General features: G+C 41.0%; 1 protein-coding gene across 1 annotated transcript in view; it reads left to right on the top strand.

The window, feature by feature from the left end:
* Nucleotides 1–24447, top strand: part of ANXA5 (annexin A5) — a 66937-nt gene that overhangs the window by 34003 nt on the left and 8487 nt on the right. Inside the window, exons 7-10 of the mRNA XM_040330327.1 lie at nt 821–900; nt 4796–4852; nt 5014–5107; nt 19070–19165. Coding sequence (XP_040186261.1) covers nt 821–900; nt 4796–4852; nt 5014–5107; nt 19070–19165 — 327 coding nt within the window. The remainder of the gene's footprint in view (nt 1–820; nt 901–4795; nt 4853–5013; nt 5108–19069; nt 19166–24447) is intronic.

Raw genomic sequence — 24447 nt, 5'->3', positions numbered from 1 at the left:
CAGCGGGAGTTCCACTCTAGGTTGGAGCTCCGCTTGAAAAATATGATTTTTTTTTTTTTTTTACCTTAAAATGTCCCAAAATAGAAAATGTGAGAAGTTGCCAATGAAGTTTGCTAAAACCTTTAAAATTAACATAACTTTGTGTAGGGATTTGCGGATCTGCTTCAAAAAACAGCCAGGAACTTGATATTCTGCTTTTTGTGCTAGGAAAATGTAGATTTTTCTTCCAAGGTTCTGCACCTACTGTGAATGTTGCCTTGAGGTGCTACATGGGACTTCGAAAGAGTATTCTTTCCTTGAGTACAAATTGCTTTTAAACACTAAAAGATTTATTCAGGACAAAGCTACCGGTTCTCATGTGAAAATAACCCCCAACCCACGGATACTCATCTACCGGCACCCCCTACCATTCTGTCTCTCCACCAGAGGTGGAAGTTCTAACTCTGTGTAACCCCCTATCCCAGATGGTGTTTGAGCTTTACATTGAGGTAATTTCTTCTTGTTCCTCGTCGGGTGGCAATGCTAGGGCTTGACGGTTGGCTGTTCAAACCCTATCATGGCATCCTGAGAGTAGGTCACGTACTACCCAAAAGCACTGCTTAATTTCAGACAGAATGCTGGGTGCAGTGCAGCGAAGGTGCATTTCAGCAGGTGGAGTATCATTCTTACAAGAGAAGCTCTTATCTAAGAAAGAAATTAAATGATTTTAAATTTGTTGTATTGACTTGTTTTATACATATAAAGACTCTAAATTATAATATACAGTAGTTAATCTAATAGTCTATCCTGCAATATGCGGCTTTCTGAATTTCAATTTTAGAACATGGATGTGAGTTGGAAGACTGCATCACTGGAGATACATCTGGATATTTTCAGAGGATGTTGGTAGTCCTTGCCCAAGTAAGTATTTATTTTTGTCAGTTGTAAATGAGTGTGTCCATTGCTTTTATAGTAGTAAAAGTGCAATAGTACAAGATGGCATGTTGTTGTGAGACTGGGGGGTACTGTCAGATGATCAGTTTTGTAGCCATTATTATTAGGGCCTACAAAAATGCTCTCATTGAGCTTTTGTAGCTGCGTAGTTGAGCACTGTAATGAGCTGCTGTAGTAATACCTGCCATAATAAAACAACGAAACAAAAAAGAAAAAAGGGACTTTATGGCTGGGCTCACACTTGAGAACGCAGTGGCTTACAGCAGGAGTCTGGTGCATCTTCATTCACTTTTTCAGCCCACATTTTTTTGCTGAATTCAGACCTGAAACAGACCAAAAGACGCACAGGGCTCCTGTCGTTTTGCACCGGAGCTGCTGTGGAGATGTGTGAACCGCCTCCATAGAGAGCTGGTCACAATCTCCTGCTATGCAAATTGGATACAGAAAAATTTGCATTCAATTCGCAATAGTGTGAACCCAGCCTGAGTGTGTGTGTGTGTGTGTGTGTGTGTGTGTGTGTGTGTGTGTGTGTGCTTTTAATGAGCTGAATGACTTCACAGATTGCACATATTGATTGCTAAAAAAAAAAAAAAAACATTGTTTGGTCCATATACTATATATTTGGACACAGGCACAATTTTCATACTTTTGGCCCTGTATGCCACCAGAATCAAATTAATTTGGATTGTTGCATTTTAATTTGAAGTGCATACTTTTATCTTTAATTCAAGAGGTTGAACATGCATATCAAGTACACATTTTAGAAACTGCAACCCTTTTTTACACACAGTCCCCCCATTTTCAGGGGCTCGAATGCAATTGGACAAATATACGAATGTAATCATAAAATGTTCATGTTTAAAATTTTGTTGAGAACCCTTTACTGGCAATGACTGCCTGAAGTCTGAAACCCATGGACATTACCAAAGACTGGATTTCCTCCTTTCTGATGCTTTTCCAGGCTCTAACTGCAGCTGTCTTCAGTTGTTCTTTGTTTATGGGTCTCTCTGCCTTTAGTTTTGCCTTCAGCAAGTGAAATGCATGCTTAATTGGGTTGACATCAGGTGCTTGACTCGGCCATTGCAGAATATTCCACTTCTTTTGCTTCAAAAGCTCCTGGGTTGCTTTTGCAGTGTGTTTTGGATCATTGAACGATGCTTTACAGCACCGATGGACAATCTACTTTGCTGCATTTGTCTGAATCTGGGCTGACCGTATATCTTTAAATTCTGCAGAATTAATTTGGCTGCTTCTGTCTTCTGTCACATCATCAATAAACACCAATGACCCAGTGCCACTGGAAGCCATGCATGCCCATGCCATCACACTGCCTCCACCATGTTTTACAGATAAAATTGTGTGCTTTGGATCATGAGCTGTTTCAAGTATTCTCCACAATTTTTTCTTCTTGTCATTCTGGTACAGATAAATCTTGGATTCATCCGTTCAAAGAATGCTTTTCCAGAACTGGTCTGGCTATTTTAGAGTTTTTTTGGCAAAGTCTAATCTGGCTTTTGTATTCTTCAGACTTATGAATGGTTTGCACCTTGTGGTAAACCCTCTGTATTTGCTCTTGTGACTTCTTCTATTGATTGTAGAATTTTAAAACAATGATACGCTCACCCCCTGGTGTTCTTCCCTTGTTTGGATGTTGTGAATGGGTTTTTCTTTACCACAGAGAGGATCCTGTGATCATCCACCACAGTTGTCTCCTGTGGATTCCCATGCCTTTTTTTTTGCTACTGAGCTCACCAGTGCGTTCTTCTTTCCTCAGAATATACCAAACTGTTGATTTGGCCACTCCTGATGTTGCTGCTATCTCTCTGATGGATTTGTTTAATTTTCATGGACAACTCATTTGATCACATGATTTAATTCACAGCAATAGATTTCAAATGCAAATACCACACTTAGCATTAACTCCAGATCTTTTACTTGCTTGATTGTTGAAAAAATAATGTAGTAGTCCACACCTGGCCATGAAAAAGCTTTTGATTCAATTGTCCAATTACTTTTGGTGCCTTGAAAAAGGGGGATGGCTATTCTTAAGAGCTGTAATTCCTAAACCCCTTCTCTGATTTGGATGTGCTGTACATACTCTCAAATTAAAACTGAGAGTGTGTACTTTCAGTCCATATCCATTATATAACTGTAGCTTGAATATGTTTTGGTAAATGCCTGAAACAAACTAAAATTGTGCCTGTGTCCAAATATATATGGACCTGACTGTATATACACCTCCAAAGTCCATATTTCTTTCAAAGAACAAATCTCCTTTTTTTTTTTTTTTTTTTTTTGAGATGTGGCCAAATGGCACCAACAGTTTATGCAGAGCTTTACATTAGGGCAGACAGAACAATTACAATATAATTTAATACAGTAGGAATCATATTGCTCGTTACAGCTTACAATCAGAGTTTTTGCGCCCTAAACAAGACCGACAATTTTGAAAAAAAAACACAATTTTTTTTACTTTTTTGCTATAATAAAATATCCCAATTTGAAAAACAAACACATTTTTTCCTCAGTTTAGGCTGATGTGTATTCTTCTATATATTTTTGATTAAAAATCACAATAAGCGTATATTGATTAGTTTGCGCAAAAGTTACAGCGCCAATAAAATAGGTTGATTTATGGCATTTTTATCTTTTTTTTTTTTTGTGTGTGACTGCGACATTGCGGCGGACAGATGGCACCCTCTTGACACTTTTTTTTAAACCATTGACATTTATACACTGATCAGTGCTATAATTAGCCACTGATCTGCTGTATAAATGTCACTAATAAAGAAAAATTATTCAGCGCTGGAATGTAAATATAAACTAAAAAATGCAAGCCAGCACTAAGGTAAATTCAAATAAAACACCTCACATTGACATAAAATAATAATAGTGCAGCGCAAAACAAACAATTTTAAAACTATACATACAGAAAGTTAAAACATATGATATATGATATATAATTAAAAATTATATAATAAAGTCCATATAAAGTGCTCAAGTGCAAAAAGATGATCCAAATCGGAATATAATAGTGCAAAAATCCAAAGGGTGATATCCAGAAGGAACCTCCACCAAATAGCAGGAATGGCCTCTCACCTTACAACTTCGACCTGCAATAGGTCACAAAGCATAATCGGAGAACCACCTGTTCTCAGAGGACAGCAAGCAATGCAGCAGTAGAACCACGATATCAGTCAGACTCAGGATCAGGACATGGCAATCAGGGCATAAAAAACAAAGGAGAGGAAATCTAGTGCTCTGTGAAGCCAAAATACATTTATTTAAGAATAAAAAACGAATACACTCACTGTATAAGCACTCTCAAACGAGTGCAGCGAAACAGCATAAAACATCCATAAGAGCATGGGTTTCAGTCTAGGTCGGCGATCGCGGTTGACGTCACATGTGGCCCCTTCCCCTCGTACGACGTTACGTCCCTATGAGCGGGACTTCATCAGCGTGGGGTGAAAAAAGGCAATTTTTTGTATAAATGTCACTGGCAGGGAAGACTGGAAATGGACTCCAGTGGCAACCTGTGAAGCTCTGGTGAACTCCATGCCCAAGAGGGTTAAGGCAGTGGTGGAAAACGATGGTGGCCACATAAAATATTGACACTTTGAGTCCATTTGGACATTTGCAAAGTGTAATGTCTTCAATGATGTTGCATGAACAGATCTAATAAAATATTTCCAAAAATGTCAGGGGTGTACGCACTTTTTGTGTGTGTAGATGTGTATGTATATGTGTGTGTGTGTGTGTGTGTGTGAAGTAATCTTGCCACATCTGCATATGATATTTAGATAGCACAATTATAAATAGTGATTTACAGTTTTAAAGAAGCATTTTTCTGTTTCTGCAGGGTAATAGGGACCCGGACTCTAAAGTCAATGATGCTCTGGTTGAGCAGGATGCCCAGGTCAGTGCATTTTTCATGTTGCTCTCCATGGTTGATGAGAGACTGACATGAATGTTTCAAGGAATAATTTTGTGTTTTGGTGGTTGTGTATGTGTCTGCATTTTGAAATTCAAACAAGTATGATGTTCTTCTTTTTTTTTTTTTGCTTTTTATTCTGGTAGGATTTATTTAAAGCTGGGGAAACGAAGTGGGGCACAGATGAAGAGAAGTTCATTACTATTTTGGGAACTCGCAGCAATGCCCATTTAAGAAAAGGTAAATCATTGTTGAATGAATGGCCTTTGTACTGACTCCTTAATTTATAAAGACTTATTAGCTTTGCAAATGGATCACATTTCTGTTTTTCTGTAGCTATGCAAATGGTTTTTCATATCTTCTGGTTAGTTATTTTCTGAAATTCCTAGAAGCAATCTGGCTTGAGTAGTTTTGTATATCAAATTTGCATGAAGTGTTGGGGATGAAATGGTCTTATTTAATAAGGAAATGCAAAGTGCAATAATTTGCAAAGTGATGTGACTCGTACAACTGAATAAATTTGTTTATTGTAGCCAGATCCGTAAAATATAAATTCTAGTTGGTTGCCGTGGATTGCTGCATTTTAGACATTTATTAACCACTTAAGGACCAGTGCATGACTATATATGTCGACACAATGGCTCCTGTGGGCAGATGGACGTACCTGTATGTTTCCTTTGAACATGCGGTATTGTGGGCGCGCTGCCATAGCACTGATTGCTGTATCAATGACAATAGTCCTAAAATGGCATCAAAAGTGTCCGATGTGTCCGCCATAATGTCGCAGTCATGATAAAAATCGCTGATCACCGCCATTACTAGTAAAAAAAAAAAAAGAGTAAAAATGCAATAAAACTATCCCCTATTTTGTAGACGCTATAACTTTTGTGCAAACCAATCAAACGCTTATTGCAATCTTCTTCTTTTTTTTTTTTTTTTTTTTATCAATCTAAGTTTTTTTTTTTTTTTCACGTCAGACTCTGCTCACATATGGCCGAGAGGCTAGCTCACGGTTCGCCCGCCCTTAGCATCTCTCTTGCGGCTTCGCATCATTCGTGGGTTTTTGTTTATATTTTTTTTTTTTTTGTGTTTTTTTTTTTGATATTACTGATTTAACATTTTTAAACTGTTAAGTTGGTGTTTTCCCGCTTGACGAATCTAACTACATTAGCATATCGTTATTATTCCCCCCTTTTTTTTTTTTCTTCCCCTTTTTTTCCCCCCCCCCTTTTCCTCCCCCCTTTCCCCCCCCCCCCCCCCCGGATCTGTGTGCCATGCAATCTTCTTTTATGGTTTTTCATCTTTCTGCTTCTGTCGTTCCCTGGACGAACTTTTCTGTGGATTTGAACACTTTCCACTTTTCCCAAACCATCCTGTTTCTGTCCTCTTCTCCTAACTCTCTGCAGGCAAGATACTCCATCTCTTCTATATATTCCACCCTTTCTATCCACTCTTTAATTGATGGCCTCTTTGGGTGTAACCAATTTTTGGGGATCAGAGCCTTAGCTGCGTTTAACAACACTGGGACCAGAGTTGTTCCATATTGTTTTTTTGTTTTTTCAGTTCCGTGAAACAAACAGGTCAGCGGGCTACATAGAATCGTCTCTCCTGTTATTTCTGCGATATATTTCAAGATTTCTTTCCAATATTCCTGCATTCTCGGGCAGTCCCACCATATATGTAGTGTTGTTCCTTTTTGTTTACAGTTTCTCCAACATAACTCTGAATTTCTAGGGTGGATCTTATTCATTCTTGATGGGGTCATGTGCCATCGCACCATACATTTATAATTTGCTTCTATGGTGGTGATGTCCGCGGCATGGTTATATACTGCACCTATCATTTGTGTTTTATCAATTTTTTTACCAATGTCGCTTTCCCATTTTTCTAAAAAGGGCAATGCTTCCTGGGTCTCGAGTTCTGTTAGTATCCCGTATACCTTTGATATACCGTGTATCAGGGGCTTGTCCATGCTGCATATTTTTTCTATTGGATATAGTGTCTTGTCTTCCCTAATTGGTTGTGGTAGTGTGCTCACAAAATGTTTTAACTGCATATACTCCCATTCACTCATGCTTTGTTCCCCTTCCCCTATTTTTATCTCTTGTCTAAGTTTAATTTTTCCCCGTGTAACAATATCTTTTAATTTTTTCTCCCCTAAGTGTTTTCCAAAACGTGTTCCGTTACCTGGTGGAAAAAAATTTGTGCCTGCTAATGGGATTAATGGAGAGTTATACTCCCATTTTTCCCGTCTCAATATTGTGTCCCATATCCTAAATACGTTCCTTGTTATGTTGTGTGTGTTCGTGCTAAGTTCCCTCATTTTCGGTGGTATCCATACATTTCTATTTAATAGTGTCCCACTTAATATTTCTTCCATACGTACCCATTTTTTTTGTGTATGTGCGTTTGTCCATTCTACCAACCTAGCTAAGTTTACAGCAAAATAATATCTTTTTATATCGGGGAGCCCCAACCCCCCTCCTTTTTTTTTCAAGCTCAACAATGAATAGCTTAATCTAGCCTTTTTACCTGCCCATAAATATTTCAAAATTACTGTTTTAATTACTTTAAAGAAGCTTTGCGGTATTTTTATTGGGAGCATTTGAAGTTTGTATGTTATCTTTGGTAAAATCATCATTTTAAACGCATTAATCTTGCCTATCCAGGAGATATGTTTTTTTGCTAGGTTTTTCAGGTCATGGTTAATGTCATTGATTAAGGGGACAAAGTTGGCCGAATAGAGTTTTTCAACTTTAGATGTAATTTTTATACCCAAGTACGTTATAGCTTCTTTCTCCCATGTGAATGGATACTCTTTCTGTAGTTCTTCTGCTTCTTTTTTTTCTATCCCCAGATTCAAGATTACCGTTTTTATCGGGTTTATTTTAAAATTTGAAAGTTCTCCATATCTTTTTATTTCCTTTATAACATTAGGGAGAGATACTCTAGGTTTGGTCAGATATAGGAGTATGTCATCCGCATACGCCGCCACCTTGTGTTCTTCATCTCCCACTCTCACCCCTCCTATCCCCGGGTTTTCCCGGATTTTTGCTAACAACGGTTCCAAAGCTATTACATATAGGAGAGGTGAGAGCGGGCACCCCTGTCTGGTTCCGTTTTCCATGTTGAACACAGATGACATACTCCCATTGACCTTCACCCTTGCCGTCGGGTGGCTGTACAGGTTCTTTACCCATTTCATGAACCTTGGGCCCATGCCTATTTTTTGTAAAGTTTCCATCATAAACCCCCAGTCGACTCTGTCAAATGCTTTTTCGGCATCTAAGGACATGAGTACGACTGGGGGTTTCTTTTTTGGGTCTTGTTGTAACAGTAACAGGGTCCTTATACTATTGTCTCTTCCTTCTCTGCCTGCTACAAAGCCCGCCTGATCTGAGTTTATTAATTGCGGCATTAAACTTTTTATCCTGGTTGCTAATATTTTCGCGTATACTTTCAGGTCTGCGTTTAACAGTGCTATTGGACGATAGGAGGAACACAACGTTCCATCTTTTCCCGTTTTAGGGATAATAGAGATATTTGCCAAAAGAGATTCTTTTCTTATTTCTTCTTCCTCTCCTATTTTGTTAAAATAGTTACATATCTCTGGAACCAGGAGTTCGCTAAATGTTTTATAATATTTGATCGGCAAGCCATCAGGGCCTGGACTTTTCCCGCACGGGGTTTCCCTGAAGGCTCTATGTACCTCTTCTTGAGTTATTGGGGCCTCTAGGGATTCAATGTCATTTTGAGAAATTTGAGGTAATTTCACTTCTTCTAAGTATTCCCTGATTTTCCTTTTTCTCATCTTTTCTTGCTCTTGTGTTTCCTTAGTTCTTATTGAATATAGTGAGCTATAAAAAGTCCGAAAGGATTCCGCTATTTCAGACGTCTTATATTTCATAAGGCCGTCTTGATTCTTTATTTTTTCGATGTAGTTTTTTTTTTTTTTTTTCCCTGGATATTTTGGCTAAATGTTTCCCTGGTTTGTTCCCCCATTTATATCTCTCCTTTCTAACATTTTTGAATATGTCTCTTGTTTCAACCTTCATCAGATCTCTAAGCTGGGTCCTCTTTACAATAATTTCATGATATATTTCATTTTCTCCTCGTTCTTTATGCATTTGCTCCAGTTCAAATAGCTCAGTTGTTAATTTTTTCATGTTTAATTTCCTTATCTTTTTTTTCCCTGCTCCTATTGAGATTAATTTCCCTCTGATGTATGCCTTATGGGCCTCCCAAACGGTAGCTACCCTTACTTCAGGTGTGTTGTTAAGGGTGAAATATTGATCCAATTCCGTTCTCACTATGTTGTTTACCTCTATATCCTCTATAAGTTCTTCATTCAGGTTCCATGATCCTTTTCTTTGCTCTATTTCTTTGAATCTAATTTCCGCTATAACAGGAGCGTGATCTGAGATTGTAGATACCCCTATCGAAGTATCTACTACCTCTTCCAATAACTCATGGTCTACCAATATATAGTCCAGTCTTGAGTATGTTCCGTGTACGGAGGAATAGTAAGTGTAGTCTCTTTTATTTGGATATGTAATCCTCCAGGGATCTATTAAACAGTAGCTATGCATTTTTTTTCTTAATATTCTAAGCTGTTTAATATTTCGCCTCTGAGCCCCGGATGTACTGTCCAGTTCATAGTCCATTGAGAGATTGAAATCTCCTGCTAGTATTACATGTCCTATTTTAAAGTCCATTAAGGCATTCAAAATCCCCCTCAGATATTTATGCGGTTGGCTGTTTGGGCAGTAAATATTTGCTAACGTGTATTTTTTCCCTTGGAGTACTCCTTTTAGAAACAAATAACGACCTTCCGGGTCTACTTTCCTATCTTCCACTGTAAAGGAGATATTCTTCCCTATTCCTATGGCGACCCCTTTTGCTCTCTTCTTTGGGGAGTCCCCGTAGTACCAACTAGGAACTGCCCGAGAATACAATCTGACATTAGAGTCCAGCGTTATGTGTGTCTCTTGCAGGAAAACTATTTCAGCGGAATGCCTTTCAACTTCTCTTAGTACCATATGTCTTTTTTCGGGGCAACTGAGACCTCTTACGTTATATGTTAAGAACTTTATGTTTGTCATATTTTTTTTTTTTTTTTCCCTCTGTCTTGGGTATGTATGTTCTTTCCTACTGCATGACACACAGATCTGAATCCCTTTCCCCCCCTCTCTAATCTTCCCCTCTCCCTTCCCACCCGATCTCCTCCCCCCCCTCCCTTCTCCCTCCCCCCCTCCCTTCCAATTGTACCTTGCCCCCTTGTTCTTCTTTTGGGGCTTTCTCCTCCCCTCCCCCCCCCATTCGATCCCTGACCTTCTGGTCATTTTTAGAGCTTTTTCTATTTGGCGCTCCTGGCGCTCTTTTGCTCCTCAGGCTGAGGTGGAGTTCTATTTTAGCCCGGTCTCCTGTCCCCCTATACTAGGGAACTGGTGAAGAAGCACTCTCTGGGTCTCCCCTCTCCCCGGTCCGACTCCGATAGCTTACTATGTTGACCCTCCCCATTTCCCCCCCCCCCACAGCCCCCCCTCCCACAATTCCCCTCCTCCCCGGCCGATCAACGCTAATAATTTCTTGGTATTGGGATGCCTAAACTATGACAAAATTCTGGTATTTCCTCCAAAAACCTCAGTCTTGCCGAAACACCATTTTTTCTGCCTATTAGGCACGCTGGAAATCCCCAATTATACTGAATATTATGCTCCTGCAGGACACCTAGCAATGGTTTTAAACTTCTTCTTCGTTTTAACGTCTCTTGTGACAAATCTTGATAAATTTGAATATTATGTTGATCGTATCCTAACGGCGACTTCCCTCTCAGTTTTCTCCATAGCTGGTTTTTCTCTTCCCAACTTTCAAAACGCACAATAATGTCCCTTGGGTAATCCTGTGCTCTCTCCCTAGGACGTCTTATTCTGTGTGCTCGATCTATTCTGAGTGGGGAAGTTGTTTCTCTCTCTAAAATTGGATTGCAGATTTTTCTTATTATTTCTGGGAGGTCCTCGGCTTGTGTCGTTTCTGGAACACCGCGTATTCTTATATTCTTTCTTCTATCTCTGTTCTCTTGATCTTCTAATTTATACGCCTGTTCTCGTTGGTTTATTTTTAATGCTTTTATTTCATCCTCTAGTTTTTTAAATGAGATTACATTATGGTCAACTTTTTTCTCCACTTCCTCCACTCTTTCCAATATATGCCCCATGTTTTTCTCCATTTTTTCCATTTGCGTTTTGAGTGATCTTTCTAACGCAGCGAACATGCCTTCCATCTCCCTTTTTGTTGGCAAAAGTGTCATATCCTGCGTTTCTTCCTTATTACCCTGTTCGAGGTCTGTTTCTTTGTCTGTTTCTCTATCTTGGTCTGTTCTAATCTCTGAGAGTGACTCTGAGAGTATTTCTGAGTCTGCCAAGGTATTCGCAGGCCCTTTTTTCTTATCTTTTTTCTTTTCTTTTTCTGCTTGGCCTCCTCTACCAATTGGTGGTTTTTCTATGTGCTGATTATCTCCATTTGTCCCATGGATCACAAATTTACACATCGGGCCTGGGCTTTGACTTAAGCGGGGGACCTTTGGGATTGCCCCACCTTTCACTGTTTTTCCCCTTGTGGTCATCCTCACACCTGAGTTCTAACTGCGTCACTTTAGAGAGATTCTATGGGAAGACCGTTTGAACTTGTGGTTGGTGTCTACTGCACAAGACAATTCCCTTTGATGTTTCTTATATCTTAATTTATAGTTGTTATAGTATTTCTAATCTTTAGCTTGACTTGGAGCTATTAGGAGCACCCAACTCGTATACTGACCCCCCCTCTTGTCGGTCTCCAGCGCCCGTATACCTCAAGGACCTCCTTCTACGGGTTTTCAGGGCTCTATGGTCTGTTTACTTGCACTGTGTACTACGCTTTTACAGTTATATCTGCAAGGGATTTTTAAACACGTTTTCTGCCGACTCGCCTATATATTGTGAATACTGAGGTATAACGTGGAAAGAGTACAATATATGTTGCGTATAGCACCAAACAGTGCCTTTTGATGTTTCATTTATCACAGTTTAGGGTTGCTATAATTTTTCCGCTCTTTGTCTTTGGCCTTGGATAAGGGTATTCGGAGCCACAAGCAAGTGTACTGGCCCCCCTCTTCTCTGCGATTTTGGTGCCCGTCTATTGAATATGGTGCGCCCAAAGAAAAAAAAAAAAAAAAAAAAAACACCAACGTTCCGTATGTCTCGTTTTGCAAAAAAAAAAAAAAAGTTTTTCACTGTGTTTTTTAATTAACCCCCATGGGAAGAGGGAAAGTATCAAGAGGGAACCACCGGGGAGACTATAAAGTTACCGACATCTTTACAGACACTTCAAATGACAGTGTTGCACACATGTCCCTTATGAGCATTATTTCATGCTTTCATGTCAGTCCCATCCATTTGTCAATCTCCTCAGAAAGAGGTATCCAATTCGTGTATTTCTTTTTCTTAGTTCATATTTAAAAGGACATTTGTACTCACCACTTTGCTGGATGAAGTGTGCTCATAGAATGTACTCACCAGTCCAATAGTTGTCTGACTAGGAAGTGCTTACAAGCTGCTGCAGTGAGTTTCCAGGTTGTTTCTGTACCTACTTTTATGGCTTTGGCTTTGGCTTTGATGATGGGGCCAGTGCCTCACTTCGCTGGGCTGCAAGCTATGGGGCCACTGGGCCACCTGATACTGCGTGACTGCGTGACGTCCCCTCCCCCCAGGCCCCCTCCCGAAGCCGCACGGCACACCTCCGCAGCTCATCCACCCGCCCGCTCCAGAGAACCAGGCAGACCAGGCAGACCAGGGAGACGCAGCACCGGCCGACACAATGCAGCACCGCCGCACCGCCAGCCAGCCTGCAAGCCAGGGAAACCAGGGGAGCCGCCCAGCCCACACAACAGCTCACCCGCCAGGTTAGCGGTTCGGGGAGACCCGTGCAAGTCCGTTTCGGCCGACCGGCCGGGAGCTACAATCCGATGGGGGGGAGGAGGAAGGGAGGGGGGGGACTCTTCAGTGGAGGGAGCGGGGGATCCAGCTCACGCTCATATCGACATCAGTTCGGAGCAGGACCGGAGAGCAGGCATCCCGTCTAGCTACTCCTCCACACTGACCGCGCCATCTCTAGACTCCTCCCTCCAGCCTATCAATCTAAGTTTTATTGAATTTTTACCAGTACCCAGATATACATACATTTATGCTATAGTCGTAGCGACACTACATACAGATACGTGTTACATACTGTCTTAACTGAAACATCGAACACACAAACATAGAGAAAAAGAAAAATAAGGAAGAGAAAAAAAAAAAAATGTAAAGGGAGAAAATAAAAGGGGAAGAAGAAGGGGAATATAACCAAACAATATTAATCTCCCCACCATAGCTACTCATCGGTGCGGTTCCGTTTAACCCAAATTGAGAATTCATCTGATTTTCAAAACTCAGTCCATACAGACCAAATATGGGAGAACTGCTCTTCCCTTCCCATTTCCCGTGCCAATAGGCCTTCCAAGTCTCTAGAACGATCCAGTTCCTTTGCCCATTCCCCCAGGGAAGGTACTGACCTTGTCTTCCAATATCGAGGGATAACTACTCTAGCTGCTGCTATGAAGTGTCTCAGCACCTCCTCTCTTGCCTTTTTAAGGGACCTGGGATCATGTTAAGGAGAGCTACTCTGGGTGATGCACAAATTACTGTATCCTCCAATTTTCCATATAAATCAAAAATTTGTTTCCATAACCTTCTCACCGGGGGGGCACTCCCACCAGACATGTAACATGCTACCTTTTGCCTCCAGGCAACGCCAACACATATCAGGTATATCTTGATTGATTTGATGCATTGTAGAAGGGCACCTATACCATCTACTCACTAGCTTATATGTCTTTTCTTGTGATCTTGTATCTATTGAGGTTTTATGAGTCAAAATAAAACTTTTTTGCCAGTCGGGTAAAGCTATATTCTCTTGGAGTTCTTTCTCCCACTTCCGCGTGAACGGGGGGGGGGGGGGGTCTGGATGGATTGAAAGCAAAAGGATGGAGTATAATATAGAATTTTTTTTTTTTAAACAAAAATATGTAGAAGAATACTTATCTGCCTAAACTGAGGGAAAAATATATTTTCTTTTATTTTTTTGGGGGATATTTATTATAGTAAAAAATATTGCTTTTTTTTAAAAATTGTCACTGTTTTTGTTCATAGCACAAAAAATAAAAACGGCAGAGGTGATTAAATACCACCAAAAGAAGGCTCTATTTGTGGGGAAAAAAAATTCAATTTTGTTTGGGAGCAACGTTGCACAGCCGCACAATTGTCAGTTAAAGAGACGCAGTGCCGAATCGCAAAAAGTGCTCTGGTCTTTGACCAGCCAAATGGTCTAGGGCTTAAGTGGTTAAATAACCTGCTGGAAAAGTGTCTTTGGAGAGATTTTAAGATGTGTGCAGTTAACCCATATCTGTGAATCGGATAGTATTTTATACTTTCTGAATGTTCTAAACAATCAGTGCTTTAGGGTGAATGTAGAGAACCATTTAGGAAGCCCCTTTAGCTCTGCTCAATAAATGCAAAGTGCTCCCCCAACCAGTGGTTCCACTGTGTGCACTTTGGATAGTCTTCCTGTTTATCCTTTAAAATTTTATAAATTTTGTTAATCCTGGTATTTTGGCTGTAACCAGCTTTTCCTTCCACCATACACCCATAAGCCTAAGGCCCCGTACACACGACCAAACATGTATGCTGAAACTGGTCCGCGGGCCAGTTTCAGCATACATGTTCGGTCGTGTGTAGGCGCGAGCGGGCCGAATTCCAGCAAACATTTGCCCGCCGGGCCTTTTCCCAGCGGGCAAATATTCCTGGACGTGTTTTAAAACCGTCCGCTGGAATCCTGCCCGCTCGGACATGTACGGTCGTCAGTACAGACCTACCGTACATGTCCGAGTGCCCGCCGTCCCTCGCATGCGTCGAATGACTTCGACGCATGCGTGGAAGCCTTTAAATGGCAGGCCCGCCCACGTCGTTGCGTCATCACCGCGTCATCGACGCGGACACGCCCCGCGTAGTGTTTACGCGCGGACTTCTGTACGATGGTTAGTACAACCATCGTACAGAAGCCCTCTGGCAGGCATGTACGGTGAAAACGGTCCGACGGACCGGTTTCACCGTACATGTTTGCTCGTGAGTACCCGGCCTAAGAGTTTTAAACAACAATATTGCAAAAGTCTTTATGGGAAATATAACTCCCAATACCGATAGTTTGTAAAAAATAAGGGGGGGAATGGTAAAAAGAGACGAAAAAGTGAGAAAGCTAAAGCAGAAAAGGCGGTGAGTCCGTCCGGGAGTCTAATGCCAACTGTTCCTGCAATTGGCCCTTTGTCTGGGACCTGAAAGTAGGCAAGCCAAGGAGACCATATTTTGACGAAAAGACGGCGTTTATCTCGCAAGACACTAACCATTTTTTTCATTTAGCATTATCCAATTTAGTTTACACTTCATTAAGGCTATGTCTATACCTGGACTTTTCCAGGCGGTTGCAATGGCAATTTTGCTGCCAGGAATATGAAATATTTTAAGATCTGTGTGTGCCTTTGGACATTTTTGACTGGTTTATTAAGTATGGCAATACTCGCATCCCTAATAATATTGACTGACGTAACAAAGCATAAAAGAGTGCGCACTCATCCAAAAACGGCACACTTTAGGACAAATCCACCATGTATGTAAAGGCGTGCCTATCTGGCCACATCCTCTGAAGCAGGAGGCTGACGAGCCTGGAAACATTTTCGAGAGGCGTTCCGGTACCAAGTACAATCTAGCATACACTTTGTAGCTAGCCTAAATCAAAGCCATGTTTAAAACGCCTTTGTGAATCCGTGTGCTCCATTTGTGCCAGTCCTCCGCCCCAGGAGATATGTCCAGGTTCCTCTCTAAGGCCATCTGATAATCCAACTTGGCCATAGTGTTGGAGAATAGTTTGTTTAGCATGGGGACGCCCCCCCCCCTGCATAGGGACCTCCTGCATGCACCTATTTTCAAACATGGTGCGTATTGCTAGGTCTGGGTTGGATTGCTGTAGCCGTTTTTAAGGAAACTATACATTTGCTGTAGATGGAAGTTTTCTGCCAATCCGCTTTTAAATTCAGCTTGTTCAATTAAGCTTTGACAAAAAACAATTTTTAGAATTGCCAGATAAAAATTTAGGGAGACATGTCTGAAAATATAAAAAATGTTTTTTTTTAATTTCCTATATGTTGTCCTTTTAACAGTGTGCCGGGACAGCCCTGTCATCCGCCAGCTCAGTGGGGATCAACGGAGCGATCCCCGCGGAGCATACGGAGGCGGATCAATACTGATCCGCCCCGTGTGAAAGGGGCCTAAGTGTGGTGTCTTCGTTCTTTCGTTCTTTCGTTCTTTCGTTCTTTCGTTCTTTCGTTCTTTCGTTCTTTCGTTCTTTCTTTCTTTCTTTCTTCTTTTCTTTCTTCATTCTTTCTTCTTTCTTCTTTCTTCTTTTTTCAATGTGCTTTTTAAATGGAGGTCTGAATTTGCCACATATGTAAACTTTCATTTTAGTAGGCTTAGCCAAGCCTTCCCGCATTTATTTCCTGAAAGAATTCAAAAGTATAATTTGTGAACTTTGTATATAAATATATTTGACATACTTGAGTCATTGTGGTCATTAGGCAGTGAATCATGTATCCACCCAACAGTAAGAAATGGAAAGAACTCTGCAGAGTTATTCACCCCTGATTTCAAAAGGGGAATACTCTAACCTTGCTGCCGTCAAGTAATTGCAACTTATGTCTGCAACATACTGTTATTGAATCACAAACCTGGTCCCTATAGTCACACTCTAAGGTCAGCGTTTCAGTCTTCTGTTCTTTTTTTCAACTTGGAAATCAATATATATATATATAAAAAAAAAAAAATCCGCATTCATGTACTCACAGGACATCAGAAAAATCTTATGGTAGTTGGAAAATCTTACTACTTTCACAGATGGAAATGATTAAAATGTCTCAGACATGAGTATTCCACTTTTTTTTTTCATTTCCTTTTTTTTTTTAATGAGAAAACATAATCTATTCTAAGGTAAGGGTTGGTTCTAAAAGCTTATAGTATAAAATACTATATGCAGCAAATAATATGTTCCACAAAAAAGGACACCTTCATTTTTATGTATTTTACATTACAATATTTCTAGCCCCTACTGAAAATGCCTGTCTCTTTTTGGCAAAGTCTACTTGTTTTGTAATTTTCTTTTTAACTTCTTATTCCCATTTTAGTTGTCTTTATTTCACTAGCTCTCAGCAGTTTATAAAGGAGTCTTGCAACCTCTGTGCATAATGTTTTTTTTTTTTGTACTTACAATTTTCCTACGGGAAAAAACATTTAAATGTTAAATTATTTATAGGTCTGAGTTTTGCACAGATTTAGCTACAAAAATCCAAGCTGCTTTTAAGAAAAGTTATATCAACAAGAAAAAAGTACCTGGACATAATTTACCAAGACTGGAGACTTGAGGCTCGTACACGCTCTAAGAAAAATGGGCGGACATTTTTTGTCCGAGGAACTTTTGTGCGCTTTTCGTATAGGGTGTACACAACTTTCGACAGTCGATTCCGACTTTTCAGACAAAAACTCCAGATGGGACAAATGCCAAATTTTCTCGTATGGGAACAGAGCAAGTGATTTTAGTTTTTTAATGTGTACTGTTTTCGTACATGAAAAATCTGAAAAAGACTGCACATGATCAGAAGCAATAAACCACAAAAAAAAGCCTTTGTCGTACGAGAAGTTCTGTACAAAATTTTCATTAATCGGTTCCGATTTGCTGTGAAACAACGAGGAGGATCGGCCGATCATTCGCCCGATCTTCTTATAGTGTGTACCCCACATTAAAGTTGACCTCCTGGCAGGTATTAGAAAAGTAGAGATATGTAATTGGTAAATGAATATACTGACAATAGGGAAGTTTGAACATAGCAGAGAGAGAGCTTCATTAGTGTACATCTGGTTCATTAGACAAGCATCAGGCTGGGGGTGTATCCATGACCAAGCTGTGCCAGAACTGCTTTAACCACTTCAGCCCCAGAAGAATTTACCCCCTTCCTGACCAAAGCACTTTTTGTGATATGGCACTGCGTCGCTTCAACTGACAATTGCGTGGTCGTGCGACGTTGCACCCAAACAAAATTGACGTCTTTTTTTTCCCCACAAATCGCGCTTTCTTTTGTTGGTTTTTGATCAACTCTGCGTTTTTTTTTTCCCCGCTATAAACAAAAAAAGAGCAACAGTTTTGAAAAAATTCAATATTTGCTATGATAAATATCCCTAAAAAAAATTATTTCACAGTTTTGGCCGATATGTATGCTTCTACATATTTTTGGTAAAAAAAAATCACAATACGCGTATATTTGCTTTGCGCAAAAGGTATAGAGTCTACAAAATAGGGGATAGATTTTTTTAAAAAAATGTTTATTAGTAATGGTGGCGATCTGCGATTTATTTTTATTTTTTTATCGTGACTGTGACACTATGGCGGACACTTGACACTATTTTGGGACCATTGTCATTTATACAGCGATCGGTGCTATAAAAATGCACGGATTACTGTGCAAATGTCAGTGAAGGGGTTAAACACTAGGGGGAGATCAAGGGGTTAAGTGTGTCCTAGGGAGTGATTCTAACTGGGGGGGGGTGGGGAATGGGCTACCACTGACATGACAGCGATCACTGCTCCTGATGACAGAGCAGTAGATCCCTGTTATGTCACTAGGCAGAACAGGGAAATGTCTTGTTTACATAGGCATCTCCCCGTTCTGCCACTCCATGACACGATTGCGGGACAGCGGCGCAATTTAAAGGGGACGTACCTGTATACGCCGTTTGCACTGCCGTGCCGACATACATCGTCGTGCGCTGGTCGGCAAGCGGTTAATGTGACACACCCAAATTCCAAACTTGGGTGATTTAGTAACCAAATTCTGTGACCACTAAAACTGTTCTCTTATAAAACATATTTGTTTCAATTGTGTAGCTAGCCGATTGTCTAAAACCAAGGTCTGCTTAAAGATGTACACAAGACCATATCTAGTTTAAGATCTCCATGGTGTCATTGACTTTACTGTCTGGGATTTTGTGCTGATTCTTGGCATTTTTTTTTTTTTTTTTTTTTATATTTTAGTGTTTGATAGATACATGACCATCTCTGGCTACCAGATTGAAGAGAGCATCGATCGTGAGACATCAGGCAATCTTGAAAAGTTGTTGCTTGCTATAGGTAAGACTTGGATCCATTCACTCTACTCCTATAGCATAAAATGCAGTGTGAAGGAAGGGTAACCCAATAATTACAGGTGTAGTGAAAGCCTTACTACGACGCCATGTTCCACAATTAACATAGGAAACCAGTGTGCAACATATTAAATTTCTGTCTAGTGGAGTACAGTACTAAAAATGAAAGGTTTGCTATTGTGTGTTTAAACAATTAACAGTAGCAGTATGCATATAAAAGAGAAGGATGAGCGAAGCCTCCTCTACCACACTGTGTTATGGTTATAAGTGTCCCAGTTATTTACACGTTATCACTTCCTCTAGTTAGGGGAACACAGCCGTAGCCAATAACAGGCATATACAAAAGAAAGGTTGTTGCCCCGGCAGGGAGACCAAGAGGTGGTGACCCCTGGGACAACCGAGAGGCTACTATGGCAGTGACGGACAATCTGTGTAGTAAAAATATTGAGTTTAATAAATAGTTACAAGTTACATGGTATAATTAATACACCTGGGACAGTAATACAAGTATAACACTATAGGAGCTAGAGTAGCTGTAGTAACAACCTGTATTAGTTGACCGGCCAAAAAACATGCACGTATGAGGCTAATTCATGTAGCGTGCAACAAACAGCACATAAAGGACACAAACAATGACAAACATACAGGACAAAAAATGACTGTGGCAATCCGGACGCCAGATGGAAAACTTTTGCTGTCAATTCTAATCGGAAATCCGATATGGTGTGTATGGCGGTTAGCCTAGTATAAAAATGGAGAGAATTGGCAGCAAGAGTACCCCTGCAGGGGATAACTAAGATAAACGGATCTGAATTGGATAAAAGTCTTGATCTTGCATATATGAACCTGATGGCAAGATCAGTTAAGGTTCATATATTTTAAGGTTTGGGCTTGCACTTAGAATGAATTTACAAATTGAAAAAAAGTTTTGAAAAAAATAATGATAATAATAGTTTGTCTGGGCTGCCCTGCCTGCAAGATGGGTGTGTAGTGCTGTTCCTATTTAGGACTCCAAAGATTCCGATGTGTGAAGCGGTTAGATGCAAGATTTGATGAAGGGGTTTTATATACTACCACTGCAGGTCTATGTTGTAGGCTTCCATATTTAAGCATAGCATGTGGAAACAGGATAATGGAACGATCTTACCAGCAAAGTTCACTAGTTCACAGAGATCCGGAATCCGTTGGCTACTGGCTGCCTCCTTGCTGTTGTGTGATCCAATCGCTGTAGTTGGCGTCTGTAGACTGTCAGATGCGCCAATATACATCAGCATGCGGGGAGGATAATACAGCCGTGCCGTCCGGTCATGTGATGCTGTTCCCACTGATCTGCTAAGCTGGCAGATCCAGCTATATGCTTCTGGAAGTAGTCTGTATGTGGCTTCAGTACGCACCAAGTGTTTAGTGCTTTCCAAAGTTCATCTGGAGCGTCCGCTCACTTTCTTCTTACTTGCGTGTTCCCGCAAGTCACCGCTTCGGTTTCCCACTGCTATGGGGCATAGAGAGAGAGGCGTCCGGAGCCGTGATGACGTCAACGCGTTTCGTAGTGTTGATACGTAACTTCGTCTGGACGGTGGGAGACAAGCGTGCGTCGCTCCTTTATATGCTATCGGCGCACGCCTGTCTCCCATTGATTTGAAGGATAGAAAATTACGGAGTTCCGCTTAATAGACTTGGGTGTCACTTCAGTGCTGAATGCCTCAATCCAATCTCACAAAACACATAAAGCCTATCACATATAACAGGACGTACATAAAATTGCTATATAAGTATATTAGATGAAAAATAGAAATTGGCCACTAAATCTCTCAGGATGCACGAAGAGCATCAAAGTTAAGCAAAAAGACTTACAGATAAGGGTCCCTAAATATGTATAGTTTAATCCAATAATGTAATTTAATTTAAAGGGGGAGTAATATAGTGTAAGTGACCCTGCTTAGTGCATACTTATGATGAGATCGCAACTTTGCATATATAGTTTGTTTCTGGTGCTCCGTGCAGGGCCCATGTTCCAAAGAGGGCTATGAAGAACCTTATAAGGACTGACAACAGAGAAAACCAAGAAAGCAAAAAGATATAAAATGTAAAATGAAAGTGAAAAATCAGCCCGGGTAGGCAGACATAAACGGGTATATCAAGGCGAATCAGTCATCATACTCATACTATTAGTCAAAAACCCATATGTCATATGTGTGTACATATAGTATGCAAGGACAGGATTGGGTTCAGCATATATGAGTATATGGGTGCAAAAAGGGAAAGAAAGGAAAAGGACAAACAAAAGGAAAAACAAAAGGAAAGAGGGGGGATGACAGAAAAGCATACACTCATCCGCCCTCCAGCGGTATTAGGGGTAAAGACAGAGACAGGGCCCCCGCCCCATGGGGCGTACAGTATGTATGCCTTAGAGTATATACTTGCTTTAAAGGACCTAGGGGCCTAAGGGAAAAAACCATCCCAGCGGAACACTTGCATAACGAAAGGTTCCTCGCCAAGTGGAAAGACCTCTGCATTAGCCATGGCCTAGCGGTCATGGCTTTAATTGTGGAGGAGGAAAAAACCCAATTAATTGAATTACGTGCTTTGATTGAAGAAAGTGCTAAGACCCTAGACTCCTTAAAGGAAGAGGAAGAGTTTAACAAACAAAATGAAAACCTAAAAAAGGAAATAGAAAAAGTACAAAAAAATCTAAAGACCACCAAGCAGTCCAAATACAGACGGGACCTCCTTGACTTCGAAAGTGGCCAGGTATTTGACCTGACCATTCGAAGAGTTAGGAGTGGATCTTCAAGAAGGCGGGCAGGCTCACACTCACGCAATAGGAGAGTGGAGTCTCCATCAGAGCAGGAGGGCGAAAACCCACAACGTACCGTGACTTTTTTAGAGAAAGAGGGGGCTGGGGGCGGCACGTCCCACGTCCCCTCACAGGGAGACCCACAACCACAGAAAACCCGCTTGGAGACATCTCAGAGAGGAAAACCCCAAAAGTGGGGAAAGGGAGGCTATCGAACAAGGAGCCAGAATCAGTGAGTTGTCAGACCTCCAGTACTATTATGATGGAGGACAAAAAAGTAGTTAACCTGTCATCTTTTCATCTTGAGCAGAGACACGTTCAACTACTCCAACGAGGTTTATCTTTCTCCCCAGCCTCCAATATGGAGGAATTCACGGTGTACAAGGATGTGGTCCTATTCCTAAGGAAGGTCTTTTTTCGATCTCTATATCAATCCGGGAACACTGATGGTGTAACTACTAATTCACAAGTGGACCCGACAGACCAGCAGGCATTGGAAATTCTCAATGCCTTACTGCATAGTCGGAAGGTACCCCTGAAATCAGCTCACCATCATTAAGAAAAGCCAACTTAAACATCAAATCTAGTAAAATGCCCCCATTTAACAAAAATCGCTGGCTTAATATTTTCCTTGAGGTAGTAAAGAGGGACTTGGAGGGATTGCCGTGGCAAATTGATAACCAGGACAACCTCTCCAAAATCGAACGTAAAGCCCTCATGGAACTAAAAAATGCTAAGGAAATTACTATCAAAAAAAGTGACAAAGGGGGGAACGTGGTCCTAATGAACAATGAAGACTACGAAATAGAAGTCAAGCGCCTTTTGGGAGACCAAAAAACATACCGTAAACTGGGATGTGATCCTTTCCCAAGAGTAGTCGGAGAGCTGAATAGCAAACTGGATGATGCAGTGGAAACAGGTCTTATTCTAAAAAGGGAATCTAACTATCTTATGGTTGATGATTACAACATCCCGACATTCTACTGCATCCCCAAATTACATAAATCTCTCCAAAAGCCCCCCGGTCGCCCAATTGTCTCAGCGATTAGAGGTCCTTTGGACAGAATAGGTGGATATTTGGACTGCCTATTAAAGGAGATGGTCCACGGACTAAGATCATATGTCCAGGACACCCGTGATGTGCTGTCCAAAATCTCTGAAATACAAGTTGATGAGGGAGAGGTGTGGTTAATTGGAATCGACGTAGAATCACTCTATACTTCAATCCCCCATCAAGTGGGGGTTGATGCTGTAAGGTTCTTTCTGGAAAAACATTTCCCATTATTGGGACAACAAAACGAATTCCTTCTAGACCTTCTAGATTTTGCACTACATCACAACTATTTCCAATTTGCCTCATGCTTCTACCAGCAGATCAAGGGAACCTCCATGGGGGCAGCCTGGGCCCCGGCCTATGCATGCCTGCATCTGGGCCTTTGGGAAGAGAGGGATGTTTATAATTCCACAATGTATCGTAGTCATGTACATACTTGGCTACGATACATTGATGATGTTTTTGTGATCTGGAAAGGCGACATTGAGAACTTACATGACTTTATCAAAGAGTTGAATGCAAATGAGCGAAATATCAGACTCACTTACACCTTTGATAGAGTTCAAATTTCCTTTCTGGACCTCAAAATAGGCCTAAAACATGGCAGGATTTGTACCAGTACCTACAGGAAGGATACCGCAGCAAACACTTTGCTACAGGCGGAAAGCCACCATCCACAATGGCAGAAAAATGGGATCCCAATGGGGGAATTCGTCAGGATCAAACGTAACTGCTCAGAAAACTCCACTTTTCAAATGGAAGGCAAAGAACTGTATGCTAGATTTCGGGAAAGAGGGTACTCTCACCGACAAATCAAGACAGCGAAACGAAAAGTAGCCGCACGCAGTAGAAAAAGTCTGCTTCTTAAAAAACCACATGACAGTAACACCAATAAAAAAGGTGAGAGTGGACCAGTGAGGCTAATCACTACCTATGGCTCCCAATGGGACAAGGTAAGAGAAATACTTTCCAAACATTGGGGCATTCTCACCAGCAATAAAAATTTAGCAGACATTGTCGGTGAGCGCCCAAAAATGGTGGCTCGTAGAGCGAAAAACTTGGGCGACATCCTGGTCCAATCGGAATATGTCAGACAGCCTAATAAAACATGGCTGTCTGAGTACCCACGAAGTCTGGGCATGTTCCCCTGTACGAGATGTCAAGTCTGTCCCTTCGTCGACAGAACACATACCTTTATGGACGCTACTGGTTCCAAAGAGTACGAAATCAGGGATCTCATCAACTGTTCGACCGAACGAGTTGTCTACATGATAACATGTCCCTGTAAAAAGATGTATATAGGGAAAACCAAAAGGCAGCTTAGAACTAGAATAGGCGAGCACCTGCGAGAAATCAAGAAGGAGAAAGATAGGGACAGGGAACCTAAACAGGAGAGTCCAGTAGCACAGCATTTTGCGGA

Source organism: Rana temporaria, chromosome 1 (genome assembly GCF_905171775.1).
Source record: "Rana temporaria chromosome 1, aRanTem1.1, whole genome shotgun sequence".
Lineage (NCBI taxonomy): Eukaryota > Metazoa > Chordata > Amphibia > Anura > Ranidae > Rana > Rana temporaria.
Note: the sequence above shows the minus strand (reverse complement) of the source record. Positions and strands in the feature narration are given on the sequence as shown.